The 21,791-nt window shown below is 43.9% G+C and overlaps 2 protein-coding genes across 4 annotated transcripts in view; both read left to right on the top strand.

Annotated features, from left to right (window-relative positions):
* Positions 1 to 10,733, top strand: part of Sparcl1 (SPARC-like 1) — a 34,981-nt gene extending 24,248 nt beyond the window's left edge. For all 3 annotated transcript variants that reach the window (NM_010097.4, NM_001359016.1, NM_001359014.1), the window contains 6 exons: positions 123 to 241; positions 1,324 to 1,444; positions 2,683 to 2,819; positions 3,986 to 4,134; positions 4,683 to 4,831; positions 10,264 to 10,733. In NM_010097.4, coding sequence (NP_034227.3) covers positions 123 to 241; positions 1,324 to 1,444; positions 2,683 to 2,819; positions 3,986 to 4,134; positions 4,683 to 4,831; positions 10,264 to 10,292 — 704 coding nt within the window. In that variant the 3' untranslated portion in view covers positions 10,293 to 10,733. The remainder of the gene's footprint in view (positions 1 to 122; positions 242 to 1,323; positions 1,445 to 2,682; positions 2,820 to 3,985; positions 4,135 to 4,682; positions 4,832 to 10,263) is intronic.
* Positions 10,734 to 12,232: 1,499 nt separating this feature from the next.
* On the top strand, positions 12,233 to 19,781 carry Gm17660 (predicted gene, 17660). The gene is made up of 10 exons (NM_001163772.1): positions 12,233 to 12,282; positions 13,254 to 13,324; positions 14,948 to 14,980; positions 15,068 to 15,136; positions 15,574 to 15,612; positions 16,277 to 16,303; positions 17,744 to 17,773; positions 17,857 to 17,868; positions 18,587 to 18,622; positions 19,625 to 19,781. The coding sequence occupies exons 2-9, from the start codon at positions 13,268 to 13,270 to the stop codon at positions 18,590 to 18,592; spliced, it is 273 nt and encodes a 90-aa protein (NP_001157244.1). The 5' UTR covers positions 12,233 to 12,282; positions 13,254 to 13,267; the 3' UTR covers positions 18,593 to 18,622; positions 19,625 to 19,781.
* Positions 19,782 to 21,791: the final 2,010 nt, after the last annotated feature.

Raw genomic sequence — 21,791 nt, 5'->3', positions numbered from 1 at the left:
CTGTTCTCTGGAATCTGACTTCCTGTCTTGTTTTGTTACAATGATGCCAACAGTCTGTTTGACTGCGTGTTTAATACACAATTTCTCTGTGTCTCTGTTCCCTTTCCAATCTTTCCTGTTAGGTTCTTGCACGAACTTCCAATGTAAAAGGGGACACATTTGCAAAACCGATCCACAAGGGAAACCTCACTGTGTTTGCCAAGATCCAGAGACTTGTCCCCCTGCAAAAATCCTAGATCAGGTAAGTATTCTGAAAAATGGTCCCCGAGATACACCAAAACTCTAGTTTCTCGAGTAGAAATAGTTTGCAATTGAATCTGTTTTATGAGTTGGGACACAAGTTATTTAAAATTTGAAGCAATATTGAAAGGGAACAGATACCACAGAAATCAAAGTACTTCAACTGTGCCATAAAAAATGAAGAGTGGGGCCGAGGAGATGGCCCAGTGGGGAAAGCCTTCCGTGTAGGTCTAAGGATGGGAGGTGGGATTCCCAGAACCCACATAACTGCTAGGTGGGAGTGGTAACTCAGGGACACTTAGAAGGCAGAGATGGGACTTACTGGAAAAAGCTGACTGGGAAGACTAGTGGTATAGATGAGCTCTGCGTTCAACTGAGAGAGTCTGCCTTAGCAAATAAGGTGGGGAGAGATCAAAGAGAACTTCTCCCCCATCAGCGTATGTCCCTCCCACCAGCAGCCTAAGCCCTGCCCACCAGCAGTCTAAGACCCGCCCACTAGCACTCTAAGACCCGCCCACCAGCAGTATAAGATCCGCCCACCAGCAGTATAAGACCCGCCCACCAGCAGTCTAAGACCCGCCCACCAGCAGTCTAAGACCCGCCCACCAGCAGTCTAAGACCCGCCCACCAGCAGTCTAAGACCCGCCCGTCTTCAGCTAAGGTTCTCCCAACATCAGCCTAAGCCTCCCCCCCCACACCCATACATGCATGTGCATCTCTGTGCATACATATGAAACACAGAGTAAAGTGTGTGCATTATACCCGAAGCACATAAAATATTTATATTTTAATTTTAAAAGATGGCGCTAGCATTTGAGGAGGAGAAATTTTGAATTCCTTCTATCCTTGGGACATTCACAATTACAGTTCTATGGAGATCTATCAGGAGCTAAGTTATCACCATTAGTTTAACTTAGTAGATTTTTTTTTTTATGTGTGCCAAATTGGAGACTCGCTATTTTTACAGACTCTGCCAGAGCACATCTTTGGCACAGCACATTTACCAGGTGTTCTGTGAGTTCCAGGTAAGCATTCTCCAGTGAGTATCTGGTTCCATCACCGCTCCTTGCTTTCCTTATCTAGGCTTGTGGCACTGACAACCAAACCTACGCCAGCTCCTGTCACCTGTTTGCTACCAAGTGCAGGCTGGAGGGGACCAAAAAGGGACACCAACTGCAGCTGGATTACTTCGGAGCTTGCAAATGTGAGACACTGACCACTGCTGCCAAACATCACTTGTGGGTGGATTTGGGGTGATGTCTGTGCCTCTCTGAATTCTACGTATTGACAAAAAAAGTTCATATAGTTATGAGAGCAGACTGAAATTAAGACCGACTCAGGCATTCCCAGGTTCTGATCATAGGAGATTCTGATTCTACAAGACCACGTTGGAAGCATAGTTTTGTTTTACTATTTGTTTTTTGTTTTTTTCAAGAAACTTAGACAATTCCAAACCTCCCCACCGCATCAAGTTCAGAGGCACCATTGTAATAAGCACTTACAGACATGGAAGATGGGGATTTTCTGAATTCTTCCTCCCGATTTAACTCCTTTGTCGAGAAATGTATGGCAGTAAATTCTTCCAGAAGTTGCTGAATACCATCTTCCCGGATTTTCTCAGTTGTGTCTGGCTCCCCTGCCTCTTCCACACGAGGACAGCCCACTCAGTGTTTCTGCTTCTCCTCAGTTTCCACACACATAAGATTAAGTCTGTTGGGTTACTTGATGTTAAATGTTAGCCTCTGACTTGCTTTGTCTGTTAATGTGGACAGATTCCTCTATGCACATTCTAAGCAGAAGCCCATGGAGGCTGGTATGTTGCTCTGTGTTCTCTGAGCTTGTCACCACACACTCTGAAGCCTTGTGTTGAGGTAGTAGCCACATTGATGAGCCCCGGGGAGATAGTGATGAAATGAACCCTCTTGGCAGCTGGTACAGGTTTGGGTGGTCTGGGAACAGGGCATGGGCCTCTTTAAATGCAGAGATGTAGCGTGATTTGCTACTGAACCGGAGCTCAGCTCCACGTTATCTTCTGGGGCTCAACAACAACCAGAGTGGCCTCCATGTCTCTAAATTCCTGGTCCTTTTGTTTGTTTGTTTGTTTGTTTGTTTGAGTTTTCAAGTCAGGATTTCTCTGTATAGCCCTGGCTCTCCTGAAACTCACTCTGTAGACCAAGCTGGCCTTGGACTCAGAAATCCACCTGCCTCTGCTTCCCAAGTGCTGGGATTAAAGGCATGGGTCACCACTGCCCAGCTTAAATTCCTGCTCTTCAATCCTACAGCAGTGGTCCTCAGTCCTTTGCAGCATGTTAAAATTATGTAGAGATCTCTTAAAACATCCTGATACCCAGGCACAAAAAATACCCAACAACTTGGAGCATGCAAGGAGCTTCCTGTGACTTGTTATTTGAAGTATGGTCACATGTTTTCTGCTTACCACAGCTATTCCTGCTTGTACGGACTTTGAAGTGGCTCAGTTTCCCCTGCGGATGAGAGACTGGCTCAAAAACATCCTCATGCAGCTTTATGAACCAAATCCCAAACATGGCGGCTATCTCAATGAAAAGCAAAGAAGCAAAGTAAGCTACCTGGGTCTGCTGCCCAAGTGCGTCTCCTCAGGACCTGGGTGGGGAAGGGCGTGGTAGGAGCACTGCTTGGCAGAGAAAGCCTTCTCTGCTTTTCTGCGTATGGTTAGCCTACCCACGTTAACATTGTGCAGCGGTCACCTTCCACGTCACAGCCTTCCTGACATGGCCAAACCGCCCACCTTCTACTCAAGGGCAATGGCCTGGAAAATGTCCCTTTAACTGTGTTTACAGAAAGCTGTGATGGAGCAAAGTAAACAAATTCAGCATTTATCAGTCTTTCCATGACCGGAACAAATACTAGAAATTGCACAACTTAATAGAAAGAAGAAAAGTCTCTTGGCTCACTGTTTCGGGAGTTTAAGTTTGTGACTGAGAGCGACTGTGTTGCTTTGGGCCTGTGAGGAGCTGGTATCCAGTGGCTGGGAACATGTATTCACTTCATGGTGAACCAAGGAGTAAAACAAAAAAGAGGTGCTGGGCTCCCCATATCCCGTTCAAGGGTGGGCCCCATATGACCAGGAAACTTCCAACTAGGCACTATCTCTGAACAGTCCCACCACCTCCATGAGTGCCCTGGGCTGAGTGTCCTTGGAGGTTTAGTCATGGGCCTTTGGAGGACATTGTTTTCCAAGTCTCAACAGGTTTAAATCTAACATTTCTGCCCTCATAGACCAGCCATGAATTCTTCCATAAGGAGAATTAATTGCTCACAATGTCAGCAGCATGTTAAGGTTTAAAAGCACAGTACTTTGATTCCAGAAGTTTCAAGAGAAGATTCACTCATCAGGTAGTTATTGAATACATCCTAGATGCCAGAATTGACCTAAGTTCTGAAGATACAGCAACAGACACACAAAATTTCCACCTTAAGATGTTTACATTCAAGGCAAAGGGATGGATCACTATAAAAAATATGTTTGTGTATACACAATGTCTGGCAATAAACTAGAATTTTATTCTGATGAGATATTCTAAAACAAAAATAAAGATAAAGACAGGCAGGCTGGCTGGCTGGCTGGCTATATTGATTAGAATCTAATTTATTTGAACCAGGCTTCATGCCCTGGGCAGGTTTCCCTCTGTCTGTTCCCTTTCAAGTAAGAGTGACACGTGACAGTCACCTGGTAGCTGACCAACTTTTCCCTTCTTAATTTCAGGTCAAAAAAATTTACCTGGATGAGAAGAGACTCTTGGCTGGAGACCATCCCATTGAACTTCTCTTGAGGGACTTTAAGAAAAACTACCACATGTATGTGTATCCTGTGCACTGGCAGTTTAATGAACTGGACCAGCATCCTGCAGACAGGTAGAAACCCTTTACATTTTCTGGTGTAATGATATCTCTGTGAAACGGAATTGAGACCCAGTTGGGAACATGTCCAGCTTCATTTTCGAATACTAAATATAAACCATCGTGTTAGGAATCTAATTAAAAAATCACTTAGAAAATAATTGGACGTGGCAACAGCCCAGCTCCCGAATCGCGATAGTGAGTTTCCTTATAAAATCTGTGCTTCCCCACAAAAATGCCTTCAGTTCTCAACTCTTGAACTAAATCCCCAAGGCAATCAATCTATCGGCCCAACTTGGGCCAAGTGCCACTTCGAGTACAATCCAGGTAGCCAGGAAGTGAGAGGCAGCTCTCACAAGCACACCTCTGGCTGCACATTCAGAGACTGGGATTGGAGGGTTCCCAGTGAAGGGGTGAGCCTCGGGCACCGTAACCTGTTCTTGCCTGCAGCTTTTCGGTTGGCCCACACAGTGACTTTGTAGAAGGGAATCTCCTTGGTGATCGAGACTTAAGCCTTCAAGTACAAGCCAGGCAATTCGCTGACTGTCGCCGTCCTCTTGCAGGATCTTGACACACTCTGAACTTGCTCCTCTGCGAGCTTCCCTGGTGCCCATGGAACACTGCATAACTCGCTTCTTTGAGGAGTGTGACCCCAACAAGGATAAGCACATCACCTTGAAGGAATGGGGCCACTGCTTTGGAATTAAAGAGGGTAAGTTCATTACCAAAGAACAATGTCTTCAGATGAACACTGTGTCCTGTGGCCTAACAGCAAGATCCTCTGTGTGTGTGTGTGTGTGTGTGTGTGTGTGTGTGTGTGTGTGCATGAGTGAGTGTGTGCATGTGTTCACGTTTGGACATGCATATGTGTATACATGCGCACAGAGGCAGAAAACAACCTCAGTTGTCTTTCCTCGGGTGCTATGTACTTTTTTCTGTTTTTGTTTGTTTGTTTTTTTGTTTTTGTTTAGGCCAAGTCTTTCATAGGCCTAGAATAGCTGGCCAGTAAGTCCATTTTCTTCCTACTGCTGGTATCACAAGCAGGCACTACCACATCGGCTTTTTAATGTGGGTTCTGGATACCAAACTCAGGTCTCCATCCTTGCAAAGCAGGCATGTTACCTACTGAGCTAGGTCAAGCTGCCACCACCTCAAGGCCATTTCTCACTGCCTTGGTGCACAGCGAGAATGAGCATCCACTGGGAAGTCAGCGGTTAAGCCTGAGAAAGCCACTCAAAGCCAGAGATCTGTGCTGAATCTCAGAAGGAAAGACTTTACATCTTCATTAGCTTGAGGACAGGTCAAACCTTTCAAAGTCACTCGGGGATAAAAGAGCAAGCTTCTGACAGGGCGAAGTGTCTGTGACACCTTGGAACTCAGAATCCACCAACTCAACACAGAATCTCACATCACAAGCACTACCTAGGTATTACTCCGTGATTGGCTGATAGCTGTATCTTCAGTAACAGGTGAAAGCAAAGATGGTTTTTATTACTCTTACAATAGCAAATTTAGATTTACACACTATTGTACTGTGTTGTATCTTAATCTACTTCCTTTCCTTTTCTGAAGATTTGACTTTCATGAGTCAAAATACTATTAGTAACCAATTATGAGATATGCCCCAACAGTGTGCATTGAAACTGTTCATAGAATGTAATCAACATGAACATCTGAGAGAAAGGGGGACATACAAACAGACAGAGACAGAGAGAAAAATTGTTGGACCAAGAAGACGGTTTCTTCGATAGACTATTTGTCATGTGAGCATGAAGACCTGAGTTCGGTCCCCAGCACCCGTGTAAGAACTCCAGGCATGTTGGCAAGGATTTATCATCATAGTGCTGACAGGGTCTCTGCAGCTTCCTAGATAGCAAGTCTAGTCTCCTTACAAAGTTCCAGACCATAGAGGGGCCACATCTCAAGATGGGTAAAGGGACTGGAGAGACAGCTCAGTGGTTCAGAGTACTTGCTGCTCTAGAAGAGGACCCAGCTCAACTCCCAGCAGTAAGTAGAGGTTCACAACTGCCTGCAGATGCAGTTCTTAGGGACTTGATAGTTCTGACCTCTAAAGGCCCCTGAATACATGTGATGCACACATCTGCACTCAGGAGCACACAGATGCATACTCATAAAAGACAAAATAATATTTGCTCTGTGTGTGTGTGTGTATGTGTGTGTGTATCTGTGTGTATCTGTGTGTGCCTCTGTGTGTGTGCCTGTGTGTGTGTATGTATGTGTGTGTATCTGTGTGTGTGCCTCTGTGTGTGTGTGTGTGTGTGTGTGTATAGGCCTTTAATCCCAGAACTCAGGAGGCAGAGGTAGGTAGATTTCTGTGATTCCAGACCAGCCTGGTCTACATAGTGAGTTCCAGGCCAGCCAGGGCTGCATCAAAAAGCCTTCTCTCAAAACAACAACAATAACAACAGCTAGAAAAATGAGTAACAACACTGAGGTTGTCTTCCGGCCTCCATGAACGCCTGTGCATGTCTGTACCCCCCCCCCACCCACGCACACGCACAGAGATGCTTTATGGATACATTTAAAAACACATAGGGATGAGTACACATTCAAGCAGTAAAAAAAGCAAAGTCATCAAAGGTCAGAATTTCCCTTGAAGGGGTTACCTGTGTGACTTTCACCCTAAAAGCGAGACCCGATAGTATGGGAACTGAGTTGTTTATAGCTCAGCTGCTGTAAGATCCTACAGCTATAAACAGTCCTCTCTGAATAAACATGGTGATGAGCCTGTTTCTGTGAGCACCCCAATATAATACATGACAGATCATCCCCAGATTAGCAGCCTAACCTCCTGCCAGGGTCAGGAGTCTGGAAGTCACTGGCTTGGACCCGGCTGGCTTAGGGTCATGTGATCAGACTGTGAGCTTGTGCAGTGGATATCTGCAGGATCAGCTTCTAAGGTAATTTGCTGGGCTGTCTACCCCTGACTTCAGGACCCTACCATGTGGTAGCCACCAGCAGCATGGAACATGGTTTCTCCCTTAGTGACCTGGAGTTGAGGTCCATGTCATCCAGCCATGTTCTGTCAATCACACAGGTCAACCCTGCTCTCATGTGGGGAAATATGGGCCATGAGGGATCATCAGAACCATTTTGGAAACTGGACCTTGTTAGTACTGATAAGAAATTAATATTTCAGGCTGGAGAGTTGACTCAGCGGTTAAGAGCACTGACTGCTCTTCCAGAAGTCCTAAGTTCAAAAACCAGCAACCACATGGTGGCTCACAACCACCTGAATGGGATCCAATGCCCTCTTCTGGTGTGTCTGAAGACAACTACAGTGTATTCAGATACATAAACTAAATAAAATCTTTAAAAAAAAAAGGTTGGGAGGGCAGGAAAGGGGATAACATTTGAAATGTAAATAAAGAAAATATCCAATAAAAAAAAGGCAAAAGCCATAAGCCCATCCCCCCAAAAAAGAAAAAAAATAGGATAAAAAAGAAAGTAATATTTCTAATAGCTTATTAAACTCAGATTGAAGCAAAAATATCACTTTCCTTTCTAACACCTATTCTTCAAATAGAATATTTATATACTCAAATATATCTACTTCAGGGAGAATATTTATATATTCAAATATATTCCTTCAAATGGTTAAGTCTGTCTGCTCAACTCTTTGCTGAAGAGACAATGCACATTGGCATGAAGAGCTAAGCTGAGCCAGGACATTTTTGTATAAATCTTCTTACAGGACTTGGGATTTTAAAGACCTGATTTAAAAAAAAAAAAAAGGCAAATTTGCATAAAGGCCATTTACCTAAGGGAAGGGGTTTTGCTTCTCTGAATCCATTGCAAAAACTGTCTGCAAGTTCTTCCACATGTCATCCTCTCCGGGCACTGCAGTGGGAGGTTGTCTGGGAGGAGCGAGAGAGGTCAGAGCCCAGTGACTTGCAAAACTACTAATTGTCTTGTTTGTCACTGTGGTCAGGCTGGCGTGATGCTATTTTGAAGTCAGGAGAAGATTATCACATACCGAGTCAATAAGGCAGGCATTAAATGTTCCATTAGAATAAGTAAACAAGTTATCGAGTTGGGATACAGCAGGGCGGGACGGAGAGAGAATGGCATCTCATTATAACTGTACTGTCCTCCCTGTGGAAGCTAGCAAGAGCACAGAAGGAGAAGATAAGATTTAGCCAGCATTTTCCTGAATTTCAGCTGCCTGTGATCTAAATAAGCCATGCTCAAATAGCACAGCTTCGCCATTAGCCAGCTATGTGCATCAGGACACACCACCTCCTCTAAGTCGGTCTCATCTTTAGCTGTAAAAATGAAGTTCAGAAAAGTTGTGGGAGGATCTCCATTTATTTAGCACTGGTGATGTACCATGTCTTAGTTAGGGTTTCTACAGCATGACCAGCAACAAGGGGAGACAAGGGCTCCTTCCATCTTACAACTCACATGATCTCAAGGGAAGTCAAACAGGACAGGAGCCTGAAGGCAGCAGCTGACACAGAGGCCATGGAGGATGCTGCTTTCTGGCTTGCTCTCCAGAATCCAGGACCACCTGCTGGGAGGGCAGCCCCACTCACAGTGGACTGGGTCCTTCCACAACAGTCATCAATCAAGAATATGATTGTCTCCTCGGGCTAGTCTGCAGGTCAATCAGGTGGGAACATTTTCTCAACGGATGCTCCCTCTTCCCGAGTGACTCCAGCCTATGTCGAGTTGACAAAAAAACCCAACCAATACTCCACCTATGGACATCTCTTCCCATGATTCATAGGGGAAAACTTCCAAAGGAAACTACTAGGGCAATAAGCCAGACCACATAGTCTCCTAAGCCCTTTAAAGACGGGCATCACCAAAAAGGAGAGTCCTGTGGTTGCATTGCAGAGAGAATAAAGAACAGTTGAGAATCTTGTGGTAAAACCAGGAGTTGATAAAAACCTGACTCAGAAGTGATTGTGGGGAAGAAAGCAATATGGTCAAAAAGTCGTGAAAACAGACACATACCCAGCCTGTGCAGCCTTGGGATATAAGGAGGTAAAGGCTGGTGGGAAACAGAGGCAGGAAGCAGACGACTGAGAGAATCCTGAGAATGGCTGCAGTATTCCCATTCCTGCCTTGGGCCCAGCAAGATAGCTGGAGGCACTTTGCTCTGAGGTAGGAAACAGAAGGCCAGGAGTAAATTTGGGACAGTGGCAAATTCCATTTAGACATGGTGAAATTTAAATGACTTGCAAGACAAATACAGTCCATAGCTCAACATTGAGTCTGGGTTTCAAGCAAGAGTTTAGAAATTGAAATATACACTTGGGGAGTTGTGGCTAGAATTCAGTGGTAGAATTCTTACCTCTCATGAGCATGGCCCTGCGTTTATCCCCAGCAAGAGAAAGAGAGGGATCTGGGCATATGGGAAGCAATTGAAACTAAGGACAAGGATTATTAATGCCGAAGAAACTTGATGCGTTATCAGGGAGAGGAGTTACAGAGTGTAGATTGCAGACAGTGGAGAAGAGGCTCTGAAAGGGGAATGAGGCGTCACCCCCAGAATGAAGGGCTGCAGGAGAGCTCCGTATCAAAGAAGGTGGGCCAAAGGAGAGGAGGAGACTGCTGACTGTAGGAAGATCAAAAGCGGAAAATGTTCCCAGGTCCATTGATGGAGAAGTAGGGATGCCCAGGCATTCATGATAGGCTACCCTGGTACAGTGTCCACTGGGAGCTGGGAGGATGAGGCTGTGTCTGCCATCCAAGCAGCCAAAGGCATAGCAGCAGATGTCTCCACTCAAACTTCAGCTGAGCTGCACATAGACTCTGTGCAGCATTTCAGCCGCCCTTCTTAGCACTTCCTGTTCTGATCCTCCTGATCGCCTGCCCTTCCTCCTTTGATGGTTCTCAATGGTAGGAAGAATTTCAGAGGAACTGCCTAAGGATCCACATGACAGCTGTCTACCCTAGGGATTCTGATTCCAGAAGCCAGGGGTGAAAACCTAGAAACAGTTTCTCAAGTCCAAATTATGATGAGAATCACTATCACACCACCTTCTTAGATGGTTTCGCTTATTAATGACTCTAACCTTCCTTGGATTTGTGGCTTCTTGTATGACTTTCTAAAACTTTGTCTGCCTATCATCAATTTATCTATCTAACTATTTATTTATTTATTTATTTTTGCAGAGGATATAGATGAAAACCTCCTCTTTTGAATTAAGATTTGAGAGAATCGGAACTTTCCATCCACCTCACCTGCTTTAACCGCTTCAGAAATACGAGCAGCCATGACACTATACATTCATATGTAGCAAAACATTTGTTTGCATGTGAGAGAAGACAATGGTAGTAATTACTTCTTGGTGATATATATATGAGCCAGGCACTTAATATTAACTTAGGAAATGAAACTTTAAAATTAAGTAGAGTCAATGTCTATAAAAGACTGTCCTGTCTGGGGACAGTTAGCCACCATGGCAATGTCACTCTGTGCATCTGCGTTTATAATTGATAATTATAAACTATTAAAAAAACAATGTTCATATTGTCCATAATACCTTATGCATGCTGAGGAAGTGAGATACTGCTCTTTTGAGATAAATATGCCTCCTTTTCAGTGTCTTGATGTCCTAATAAAAAATCTATAAAACCTCAAATGTCTCCTCAAGATTATTTCCGGTTTTTAAACAGTCAAATGTAAAAGACCAGCCCAGGGCTTACATTAGAGCATAAAACAGAACTGTGCTTGCTTACTAGTGAAAATAAAAAGTGCTTTTAAAGGAAAGATAGAGGTGTTTTCTGTGGCAAATGCATTGTTACAAATTGTGAATGTGCTTTGTCACTATGTAAGATGTCATGGGGAGAAAGGGGAATGAGTTGAATTCAATTGCTTGTTAGCCAAGTTCAGTTTAAAATGTAGGTGATTCTACACTGCTTTTTCCAACCAATTCAAAACTCTGTGCAGTAGGGCATGTGTGTCGGAAAGACAGAGATCTGAAAACTCCCTGTATTTCACTTCTCAAAGTGAAAGGGAGAGACAAGGAACTGTGGGGTGGCCATGACGGCCACCACTGTGAGAGAGCAGCAGTACGCCTGAGGCCCGATTGTGGCTTAGAAATGTGTGCTTCTAGTTGGGCTTTCCTGTTATGCTACAAATGTGGGTATAAAAGTACAATTATATAATTATAATGACATACTTATATATTAATTATTTATATTTAATATGAATATATTATACATAATATATTATATACTAATATATAATATAAATATACATTATATACTATATATTATATAATTATAAAAGCACCATATGGTATTCCAATAACTGAATCAAGGCACCAAAAGTTCCTCGAATCCATTTTATTCTGCTTTTATAATGTTTATAATGTAGTTTTTCTATTGAAATCGAAGCTATCAATACAAATATCTTCAGTCGTTTTTATATTTTATGAGACCAATAAGTCACTTGTTCTTTAACTAAAACCACACCAAACCATTGTCCTTTCTAGATAGTTAGGTTCAACTTGACTAGCCAAAATCTATTTATTTTACCAAATAGGAAATTAATTCTAAGCTTCAGACCACATTTACCAAAGTTTCTTAATTAGAATCCATCTTTAGAAGCTAAGTTTTAGAAACTACACTTTATAATTATACCAACATGTCACTAAGACCTAAATTTTGTTTCACTCTCAGGCAACTTTGTAAAAATGCTTCAAAAATAAGGAAAACTGATTTTAATATTGTCAAGGATGCCGTATGAACATTTACTTTTAAAAATTATGCGAAAATCATTTTCATTTTTCAAATGAAAATCCTAAGAACGGAGATGTTCAAATCTTACACAAACCTAAGAACTCCACATCCAGACCTAGAAGACAGGTCACAGAAGCACATTCGTGTTCATGGCGGCTAGCTTTTAATAATCAGTTGGCTATGATAAAGAATTGCTCTGATCCCAGCCAAGGAGATGAAGCCATCTTCTTAGTAATCAGTCTTTAAGTCTATCTCTATAATTGTGATCTTTGAGGAAGCTGAGTTCCTGGTCTGAAGCCAATTGCTCGGTTCAGCATTGAATTGGTGAGTCACATTGCCCATGACCATGTAGGCATTAGTGATACAGCTTAAATACTAGCTAGATGGCGGGATGTCAGTCCACACTGCTTCCCGAATCTGTCGCTCCAAGGACCATTTGAAACACAGGTAATTAAAGCGATATAATTTATTACTGTCCAAAGTATGTGGGATATTCTTGGGTTGAGTAGCTCAATGATCCACCATGTCCACTTACTAAAATAAGAAAGGAATTTTTGAGGTTGGATCCTGAAAATCAGTCAAGGAAAAGCATGAGACAGGAAAGGAAGTCCAAGCCCAATGAAAATGGCACAAACTCAGCCTGAGTTAAGCTTAAGTATGTCGGTCGCAGCAGCTGGTAGATAATCCGTAGATGGATAGAACTTGCCTCAAATGTCGGGGACCAGTCTTTATAAAAATATGGTGAAGCCGTTCTTTCGTAACCAAACTCCATAGTACAGCGATGTAGCTTAAAATTGCAGTGGGTAAGTTAATTCTAAATAAATATGATTTTACAAGCGTTAAGGTTTACTTCAGAAATGTTGGTTCCAAAGGGCAGAACAGACCTCCTTCAGTGGCTTTATCGAGTTTACTCATGTTATCTTTATTCTTATCACCCTACTATGCCTTGCAAATTTTTCTCAGATGATTTCCTTCCTAAAGGACTGTAATTGTCAACAGCACCCAGGGCATACGGACTGGTCAGTCTAACGAAGGCACACACTTTTTCTGTGCATTCTGTAAAAATTGTTCTCACCTTTTAGCCGTGATGGCCACATCCTCACAGGAGCAGTAAAGTCAAAAGATCTGCACAGATCACAGTCTCAAGTCACTTCAAGGGCAGCACAGCTGGATGTAGGCAGAACTAGAAGGTGTAAGGAGGGGGTGGGGGAGTGTGGGTGGGATGCCAGGTGATATAGCAAGCCAGAGAATGTCTAATCTAAAAGCTTTGTAGGTTTTCCAAGCTTAAAAATAAAAAAATGCAAGTGTACAGGCAGGATTTCGCCTGACCACTGTCACATGTCTACCTCAATCATCCGTTCACTATGGAAACAGGGTGAGGAAGGAAACTAGCCGCTCACCTAGTCCTTCACCTCCAGATCCTCCCTTCAGAATGCAGCTTTTCCTCCTGGCCGCCCTGCTGAGCGCTGCAGCTGCTCTGCCAATCCCTGTAAGTACATGGCGGCGCTTCCCTCAGCCACCACAGGGAAAGCCTTCAGATTTCTGGGCTAGGAAGTATCTTTACAGTTGGCAGGAGAGGAAAGTGGATTTTGGGAATGTGTCGGGGTCCGGGGTCCATAATCTCCCCGGGTCTAAGGCTCTGTGTGTCAAAGCTCAGCTTCTGCAGACAGTTGCTACATGGGTGGACCTTAGGCAGGAACTAACTCATGCTTTCCCTGTCAAATGAGTCAGAACAAGTCCAGAGTGTATAAATGATTAAAAATGGTTCTAAAACACTTAAAAATCCTACTTGCAACAGAAAGCTTTTAGCAATATAAAACAAGTACTCTACAGGGACTCAGGTGGGAAGTTAGCAGTCGAGCTGAGCTTTCTTTATTCTGCCCTACATCATCCAGCGTAAAGGCTTCTCGCAAAGATGCCCAACTTGACCTGTCAGACTTGATTTTACAAAGAGGAATATTTAAGACTACTCGCACTAGTTCTAAGCTAATAGTAAACAAAGTTATGTCTGAGATACACAGCTCAGGAGCATGACAACTCATTATAGTAGTACATTTGGATGTCTTTTCTGAACCATCTTGGAAAAAGAGGTTTGGATAACAACCTATGCCCTAGTGCAGTGTGCCCAGATATTGTATTAGATCAGCGTCTCTCCTTGCACCATTAATAAGAACTGTTGGTGGAATACACTCTTGGTAGAGCTGGAGCTCAAACGCAGGGCACTGCACATTCAGGGCATTTTCTCTCTTGCCCAGTTACATCCCCAGCCCAGACAAGCATTACCGTCCTACCTACCAAATGAGAGACGCTGCTTGTTTCTATAGGAACTCTGTGCTAATGAGACTGTTGCAGCATACACACTTCACTATGTTCCAGTCTGTGATTTCTTTAACTGTGAGCATCTCTGAAACACTTATTGTCTCACCCACGGCGTGGCAGCGCGTCATGACCACTTAACAGCAACACTTGCTCTGCTCCGTGAAATAATGGTGCATTTTATGACACCACTTTGAACACATAAGACCTAGCGATAAAACACCACCAGCTGAACCTTTCGTTGTGCACTGACTACAGTCACACTCTCCGCATCTGTAATAAGTGAGACCCGTAGGGACAACTTACATTTATTGTAGATAGTGTCCAGCACCAGTTAAGCATAAAACCCTCTCCCATGCACATTTTTGCAACAAGGGGACTTTCAAAGGAATGAGAGATTATTCAGAGGTTATAGGGAGACGACAGAATTTAAGTTCAGACTCATACTCCCACCACTTTGAACTTCTTTATACCGAAAGCAAGTCTAGAGCCGTACTGATGCTAAATATACCAGTGTAAGGCATGTATACCTTGCCAACATATGGTGTGTAATCATAAGAACTTTTGGGAGTAAAATTTTAAAGCCAAGAAATGAGTGGCATTGTAAGTCATTGAACAAAAATCAACTCAGCATTTCCCTGTTAAATATGAAGCTTACTTCAGACGTGGATGCAAGGCTGTAGGCAGAATGCCCCACAGGACACTTTTAGGCTGTTCTCATGTAAAATAAAACGACTTGCTGGATAACGGATACAGCTTCCAGCTGCTTCACCGTGTTGCTTTTCTTGTCTTCAAGCTTGGACAATCCGGAGGAAGTTCCAGTGAACAGGTACACTGTACTTCAAACGGCACATTCGCCACTTAAAAGCTGTCAAGTTCGCAATCGGAACGGCTCACGCTGTGTTTCTGTTTACAGAGATTTAACTTGTACGCACCACAAATCCTGCCTTTCTTCCCTCCGTTTCCCCTTCCGCAGGCTCCTCTGGTAAGTCGGGTGTTGGGAGTCTCAAGTCCATCAGCTGGGCGATGGTTATCACACTTTCCAAGGAAAAGAAATCCATGGTGTATGGTGGAAGCTCTTCCTTCCCACCAGCAGAGGGCAGCCGCGAGCGGAAGGTGCACCCGTGCAGAGAACACGGGAGATATTGGCTTAAAAAAAAAAAATGAACACTGGACACAAGGCCAATCCCTGGGCACTTAGTATAATCAATCAAGCAAAAATAATTACAGCTTCTAAAAGGAAAATAGCATATCCGACCCAGAGCTCTGTGAGGACAGCGGTCTAGAGGTATAAACCTATTCAGCGCACGCACACCGAACACCAAGAGGCTGAAGGGAATAAAGAACAGAAAACATCAAGGGAAACAGGCATGACTTGTCTCACTCCAAATCACCCTTTCGTTCCTTTTTTTTTTTTTCTAGATCCCGATTCCCTTTCCCTTCCCTTTTGATCCAAATCAGGTATGTGTACTTAAAACCTCCCTTAAGAAGATACTTAAATGACTAAAGCTGATAACCTTTGTTTGATTTAAAGAACTTAATGGACAATTCCCTCATATCTCTGAGCTGAAGTGGCTATGCTGTGTATTATACCATATCATCCAATGTTTAAATACTATTGGAACTGTGAGAGGAAACCATTGGCTCTTTCCTGACCAGTTTCCCCTAAGTATAACTCAGCGAGCATGTGTGAGTTATCATCACAGGTTGTCGTCACAAGATGTCCCCCGCTGTGCTGAGATTCCCACAAGGCACACTGTGGAGTGCACATTTCCAAAGGTGTGGGAGGGGTTGTAAACTATCAGTGAGAGGAATTAATGAAGGCTAGGGGGTCTTAAAACTATGTTTCCGGCCCATTGGACTTGCAAACTTTATATGCCCCAGTACAGGGGAACGCCAGGGCCAAAAAGGGGGAGTGGGTGGGTAGGGGGCTGGGGGGTGGGTGGGTATGGGGGACCTTTGGGATAGCATTGAAAATGTAAATGAGGAAAAGACCTAATTAAAACAAAACAAAACAAAAAAAAAAAAAAACTATGTTTCCATTTACCAGGCTAATTCAAAGTTGTAACTCTAAGTTGAACCGCTAAATTGTAACTCTTGGTTTGTTCTCTTTCTTTTATTCAAGGTTCTGACACCTAATCAGCTTCTGGAGGTAAATATATTCTGCTCTGTCCATCTATGGGGTCTTTAAGAATACAGCATCTAATAGCATATAACTGAGCCAGTTCATTCTGGAAACCACTGCACGGATTCAGTTCATCTTGACCCACAGGCAGGGCACCTGGTAAATCCAAAGGCCAAAACAAAGGCCAGTGTACGAGAAGAGTTCTTTCCATTCACTCAGTTCTAACGTGACAAGACAAGGTCATTATTACTGATGCGAGTTAAGTGAAAAAGCGAGGGGTCAGAAAACCTAGAGGAACAGAATAAAGTGCTTTAGGAAGAGAAGGTAGATTCCAATACTAAGGAATTGGCACAGCGTGTAATATGTGAAACCTTATCAAATCTAAACCCCAAAGGAGGTTTGCTTGTTTGTTTTTGAGACAAGCTCTCTATAGTCCTTGGTAGCCTAGAACTTAATATGTAGACCGGGCTGGTCTCAATTTCTAAGATATCTGTCTCTGCCTCTACCTCTCTGTCTCTCTGTCTCTCTGCCTCTCTGCCTCTCTCTCTGGGTCTTTCTCTCTGCCTCTCTCTCTGTGACTGATTACTGGTGATTATAACGTCACCAAGTGGGTCTTCCAGTTGGAGCCCAGCTGCAGGGGCACCCAGCATCCTGTGCTGGGAAACTAGATCTTCATGTTACCTGTAGACTTGATCCAGCTTCGTGGCTTTGCTCAGTTCGCCAGCATGGACAGCAATGACCTGCCTGACCTCTGAATGTGTGCTCGCTTCAGAGAATCTGACTCACTCAAGTTGCCAGGGGCCTTCTTAGAGGATCCCAACAATACTTAGGGAGCTAATCGCTCTTCTCTTCCCTCTCCATATCCCTCCCTCCTCCCCTCCTCACCCCTTTCTCACCCTCCCCCACACTCAGTACTCAGAATGTTGCTTATACATAAGAACGCAGAGGTTGGTTTCACTATTCCTAGTGTTCTGGGGCAGGCAGCTTTGTACATAACGGGGATAATGGATCACCATTAGTCCAATCCAATCTCTTGAAGAAGCTGCTGAGCTCTACAGGAAGCTGCAGAGCAACACATCTCCAGTGGAACAGCTGTGTAAGCAAATCAGCAAGACAAAGCCCCATTCATAGCTTTGCAGCAGGAAACCATTCAACAGGACATTCCCATCTCCAACCAGAGTGCCGCTTACTCAAAGTGGACGGGGGGGGGGGGGGGGGGGGGGGGGGGGGGGGGGGGGGGGGGTCTTCAGCTTTCTCACTTTCAAATGCAGTAAATGCAGTGAGAAGGTAGAGGAAAGTAGTTCCATAAATCAAAGGAATTTGAATTATCTTCAATCTTGTACACATCAAGTATGATTTCCAATGAAACATTCACGTACAAAACATTTCCGCTGACACATGTGCTAGGATGAATATAAATTGGAAGGCAAACCCACCGAGACTACTTACCCCTTTCTTCTTTTACAGTTAATCACTTCTATTTTGAACCAACTGCAGGTAAATCTTATTTTCATAAACAACAAAGTCACTAAGTGAACTCTGGTTAGTATTTAACTTTTTTTTTCCCCTTATTTTTCTAGGGCTTCCTTGGGGTAAGATTTTATTTCTGGTTCTATTGATAAAGGTGACATCCATTGTCAGGGAAGGGGGAGAATAACTCCTCTAAATCAACCCAATGCCTTAAGCCAATCACAGTGCATGGTGTTATGAATTCAGTTCCCAGACCTTTAAGATCAGAATCTCTGCATCTCTAACAGTAAGTATCTTTTCACAAGGCAGGTTTCACAAGGTTTAAGATTGTAGACATCAGCACAACCTTAGGTCGTGAACTCTCAGGTACTTACATTTACCTTGGGCTTGCTTCCGGCGACTGGACAACTCACAGCAGCAGACTGAGGAAAGCCTACTGTAAAATTACCAAACACAGCCATGGTCTGACCTCAAGGCAATGCCCAAACCCAATTTTAAGGGGGAAAAGTGTGTTTTCACCCACCAGCCTTCCTAGTAATAAGTTTCACTGCTCTGGAATATTACTCATACTTTTTATTTACCACTATGAAGACTCCCCTCTGTCAGGCCTCCACACACCATGTGGAAGAAACTACCTTCTATTTAATACAAGATCCTTAGGGCTTCAGTTTCTTGGCATTCACAGATCACCAAAGCACAAAGCCAGTCGCCCGATCACACCAGTATTTCAACATCAACAACAAAAGAATCCTAAGATGGGAGAGGCTGAGGGGAGGTGGGAGAGGAAATGAAAATGTCTCAGATCCTCACAGTAAATGAATGTACTGTCTACCTCAACAGAGATAAGCTTCACTACTACATCAGAAGGCTCGCACAGTGAGTACAATCTCCAAAAAACATCTTTCACCAATGAATATGTAAATTAGACATTTCAATTTTTTTTATCATTAAGAGTTTTGCTACCACAGATGGTGTCTCTGTTAGAAAATTAACACCACGATAAAAGCAATTCAGAAGACCAATATAACTACACAGGGTGTGCTTCTCTAAGGATGTCCTGAAACTATTTAAGTGGGCTGGGCAGTGGCTCAATGGGAAGACCACTCGCCCAATATGTGGAAGGCCCTGGGGTCCACCCATAGCGCCACAATATAATAAAATATAAATTTATTTAGCAAGACTCCAGAAATATCTTAGAGTATATATCATAGAAGTTCTGAATATTTAAAACTTATCATTTAAAACCTGAGTGGCCTTGAAAAATAAAAGAGGGATTTTTCAAGTTATGACATTAAGTAAAATGAGGATATATTTATGTTTGAAATTTTGTCAAAAATTCAAGAGTGCCTGCCTGTGTTAGACAAACACTCACTGTGGCCGTTATCCCTAGATTAAGGAATTATGAAACAAAGTGTCTTTGGCCTAAAATTCCGCAGTTTCAATAGCACAGGCCAATCAGATAGAGCCCTTACACTGTGTACATCATGGCTCATGAAGTCCAGCTTAGGTAACAGAATTTACATCACGGCACATAGTCCATATGAGAACCTCCTCAAAGAACAACTCACAGTGGTGTAGAATACAGCAGACAAGAGTAGGCTCTGGGACTGGGGAGGTGGAAACCAAATCTTAGCTCAGTCCCTTGGGGGAGAAGATCTTAAGCCACCATTCCAAAGCCAACTGCCTCACCTGTGAAATGCCTGAGGCTGGAGTGGCACTCAATAAAAGTGGCCTAGCTTTCCTAGTGATTCTAAAAAAACGCTTCTAAGAGGTGAAAACGTGATCGAGGACAGGAGGTTGGGGGACAGACCCTCAGCGACCAGACACTCCTGACAGGAAGGCCAGAAGCTAACAGTTTCAATGCTTCCTCTATTTCAGGTGGTGCAGGTGTCCAGGTTACCTGCTCTGTTCTCTGCAGCTTGGAACAACGGTCTTACCATCTTGTAGACTCTATAGAACGTCCTGTGAAACATCCAATACCACAGGCAAATCTACTATCTACAGCCATACAATCTTAATAAAATTCTCCCTAAAACACAATGTGTGGATTCCTGCTCGGTGTTATAGTGACCGCTCAGTTTCTGGAGAGTTTCTGAAAGCATTTCCGTCTCAGTGCTTGGAAACAGCATTCCCTCCAAACCAGGTTCACCCAGCCCCTGAGCTGCCAATCCTCACCAAGACCCCGTGAAATGCCCTAGTGCCAGGCATTTCTGGACTTTGAAAAATAACCTGTCAAAAAGAGTTCACTTTGAAATCAAGCATCTCACAGCTCCTCCAAAGACAGCGTCACACTTGCTCAGCTCAGCTCCGGTTTACCACAAACCGGTCCTAACAACACACACTCCTCCTGCTTTGTGTTACAGTCTAGCTACAGAGTGATCAGTAGTGCCAAACTCCAAGAAGACAGAAGCACCGTATCCTTTTCCCTACACCCGAGTCTTCGGAGGTCCCACCGCAATCCAGATGGAATAAAGCAAGCATGAGTGCCCAGTTCAAGCTGACTGGACTTGCCAAGGGACAGCCCTGCCCAGCATGTGACACCTGGCTCTCGGGGTAACTGTGAACACTGAGTTGACAGTAGTTCATGGCATTAGCCCCTTCCTTTCTCTTTCGAAGGGACCCCACCAATACATTCTCTGCTTCACCCAAGACTTATAATATTACCTACATATCTCTCAAACAACTCCAGGCCTTAGCCTTATCCTCCTATCAAAGAAACCTGAAACCACAAAGGCTCCCTGCTCACGCTGACTAGTTGTTCGCTGTGTCTATTCTTTGTCTTACAGTAGATACGATCGAATGAAATCTCTATAAATTACTAACTCATCTAGGCATAGTTTTAAGTCCTAGATATTGCAAAAATGAGAATATGAATTTCTATTCGTTTTGATCTCTGACTCCAAAAATAACTGAGACACAGTGACACTCTGCCTATCAATCAATCAATAATCAATCAGTGGGATAACTGAAATTCCATTGTAAAAATTGGTACCTCGGGCTAGGGACGGCTGAGCAGTTAAGAGCACTCACTGGCTGTTCTTCCAGGACAGGGGTTTGATTCCCAGCACAGGCTGGAGGCTCACATGCAAGGAGGCTCACAGGCAGGAGGCTCACATGCAGGAAGGCTCACAGGTGTCTGCAAATCTAGTTCCAGGGGATCCAGTGCCCTCCTCTGGCCTCTTCAGGCACTGCATGCACATGGAACACTGAAGCAAACAGTTTAAAGGAATCGACTGCACGGTTAACTGCATGTGAGGGGGACCCCTCCCAGGGAAGTCTGTGGGGAGCGGGTGTGGCGGCAGTCCCAAAGGCGCCAGGGACTGCAGCTAAGTCATATGACTTGCACCTGACTTCCTCATATAAGACACAAACATCTTGAGTGCTGCGCAGGTGCACCAGGATACCGGTGAATCCAATTTGGTGGAGATTTGCCCCTGCTGCCCTGATTAGCTGAAGCCTCATGACTGGTGAGGGGGCGTGGCCTGCGGTGCGTGGATGAGAGAGAGTATAAAAGGAGTGAGAGGCCCAGGGTTGGGGGAGATATAAACAGGGGAGATATAAACAGGGGAGATATAAACAGGGGAGATATAAACAGGGGAGATATAAACAGGGGAGATATAAACAGGGGAGATATAAACAGGGGAGATATAAACAAGGGAGATATAAACAGGGGAGATATAAACAGGGGAGATATGAACAAGGGAGATATAAACAAGAAGAAACAGAACTGAATAAACGTGTGCAGAAGGATCCTGTTGCAGCGTCGTTCTTCCTGGCCAGTTGAGCGCGCGCAACAAGTGGTGCCGAAACCCGGGAAAAGAAACATCTTCAGGCACAAGCGAAGACCCCCTGCTACAGGGAGGATTCAGAACTGCATAACGGGGAAGAAGGGGTTAATAAAGGTTCCCGTGAAACAGACTGTTGAGAAGGATCCGGCGTGGATTCAGAACTCTTCAGCTGGGGAACGGTACTGATGAAGAGAAAGAAGAAAGATGAAGACTGAATAAACTGCTGTTAGAAGGACTGGTGGTCGCATCGTTCTTGC

This window comes from Mus musculus, chromosome 5 (assembly GCF_000001635.26).
Source record: "Mus musculus strain C57BL/6J chromosome 5, GRCm38.p6 C57BL/6J".
Taxonomy (NCBI): domain Eukaryota; kingdom Metazoa; phylum Chordata; class Mammalia; order Rodentia; family Muridae; genus Mus; species Mus musculus.
The sequence above is the reverse complement of the archived record's forward strand: the minus strand, read 5'-3'. Positions and strand labels throughout refer to the sequence as shown.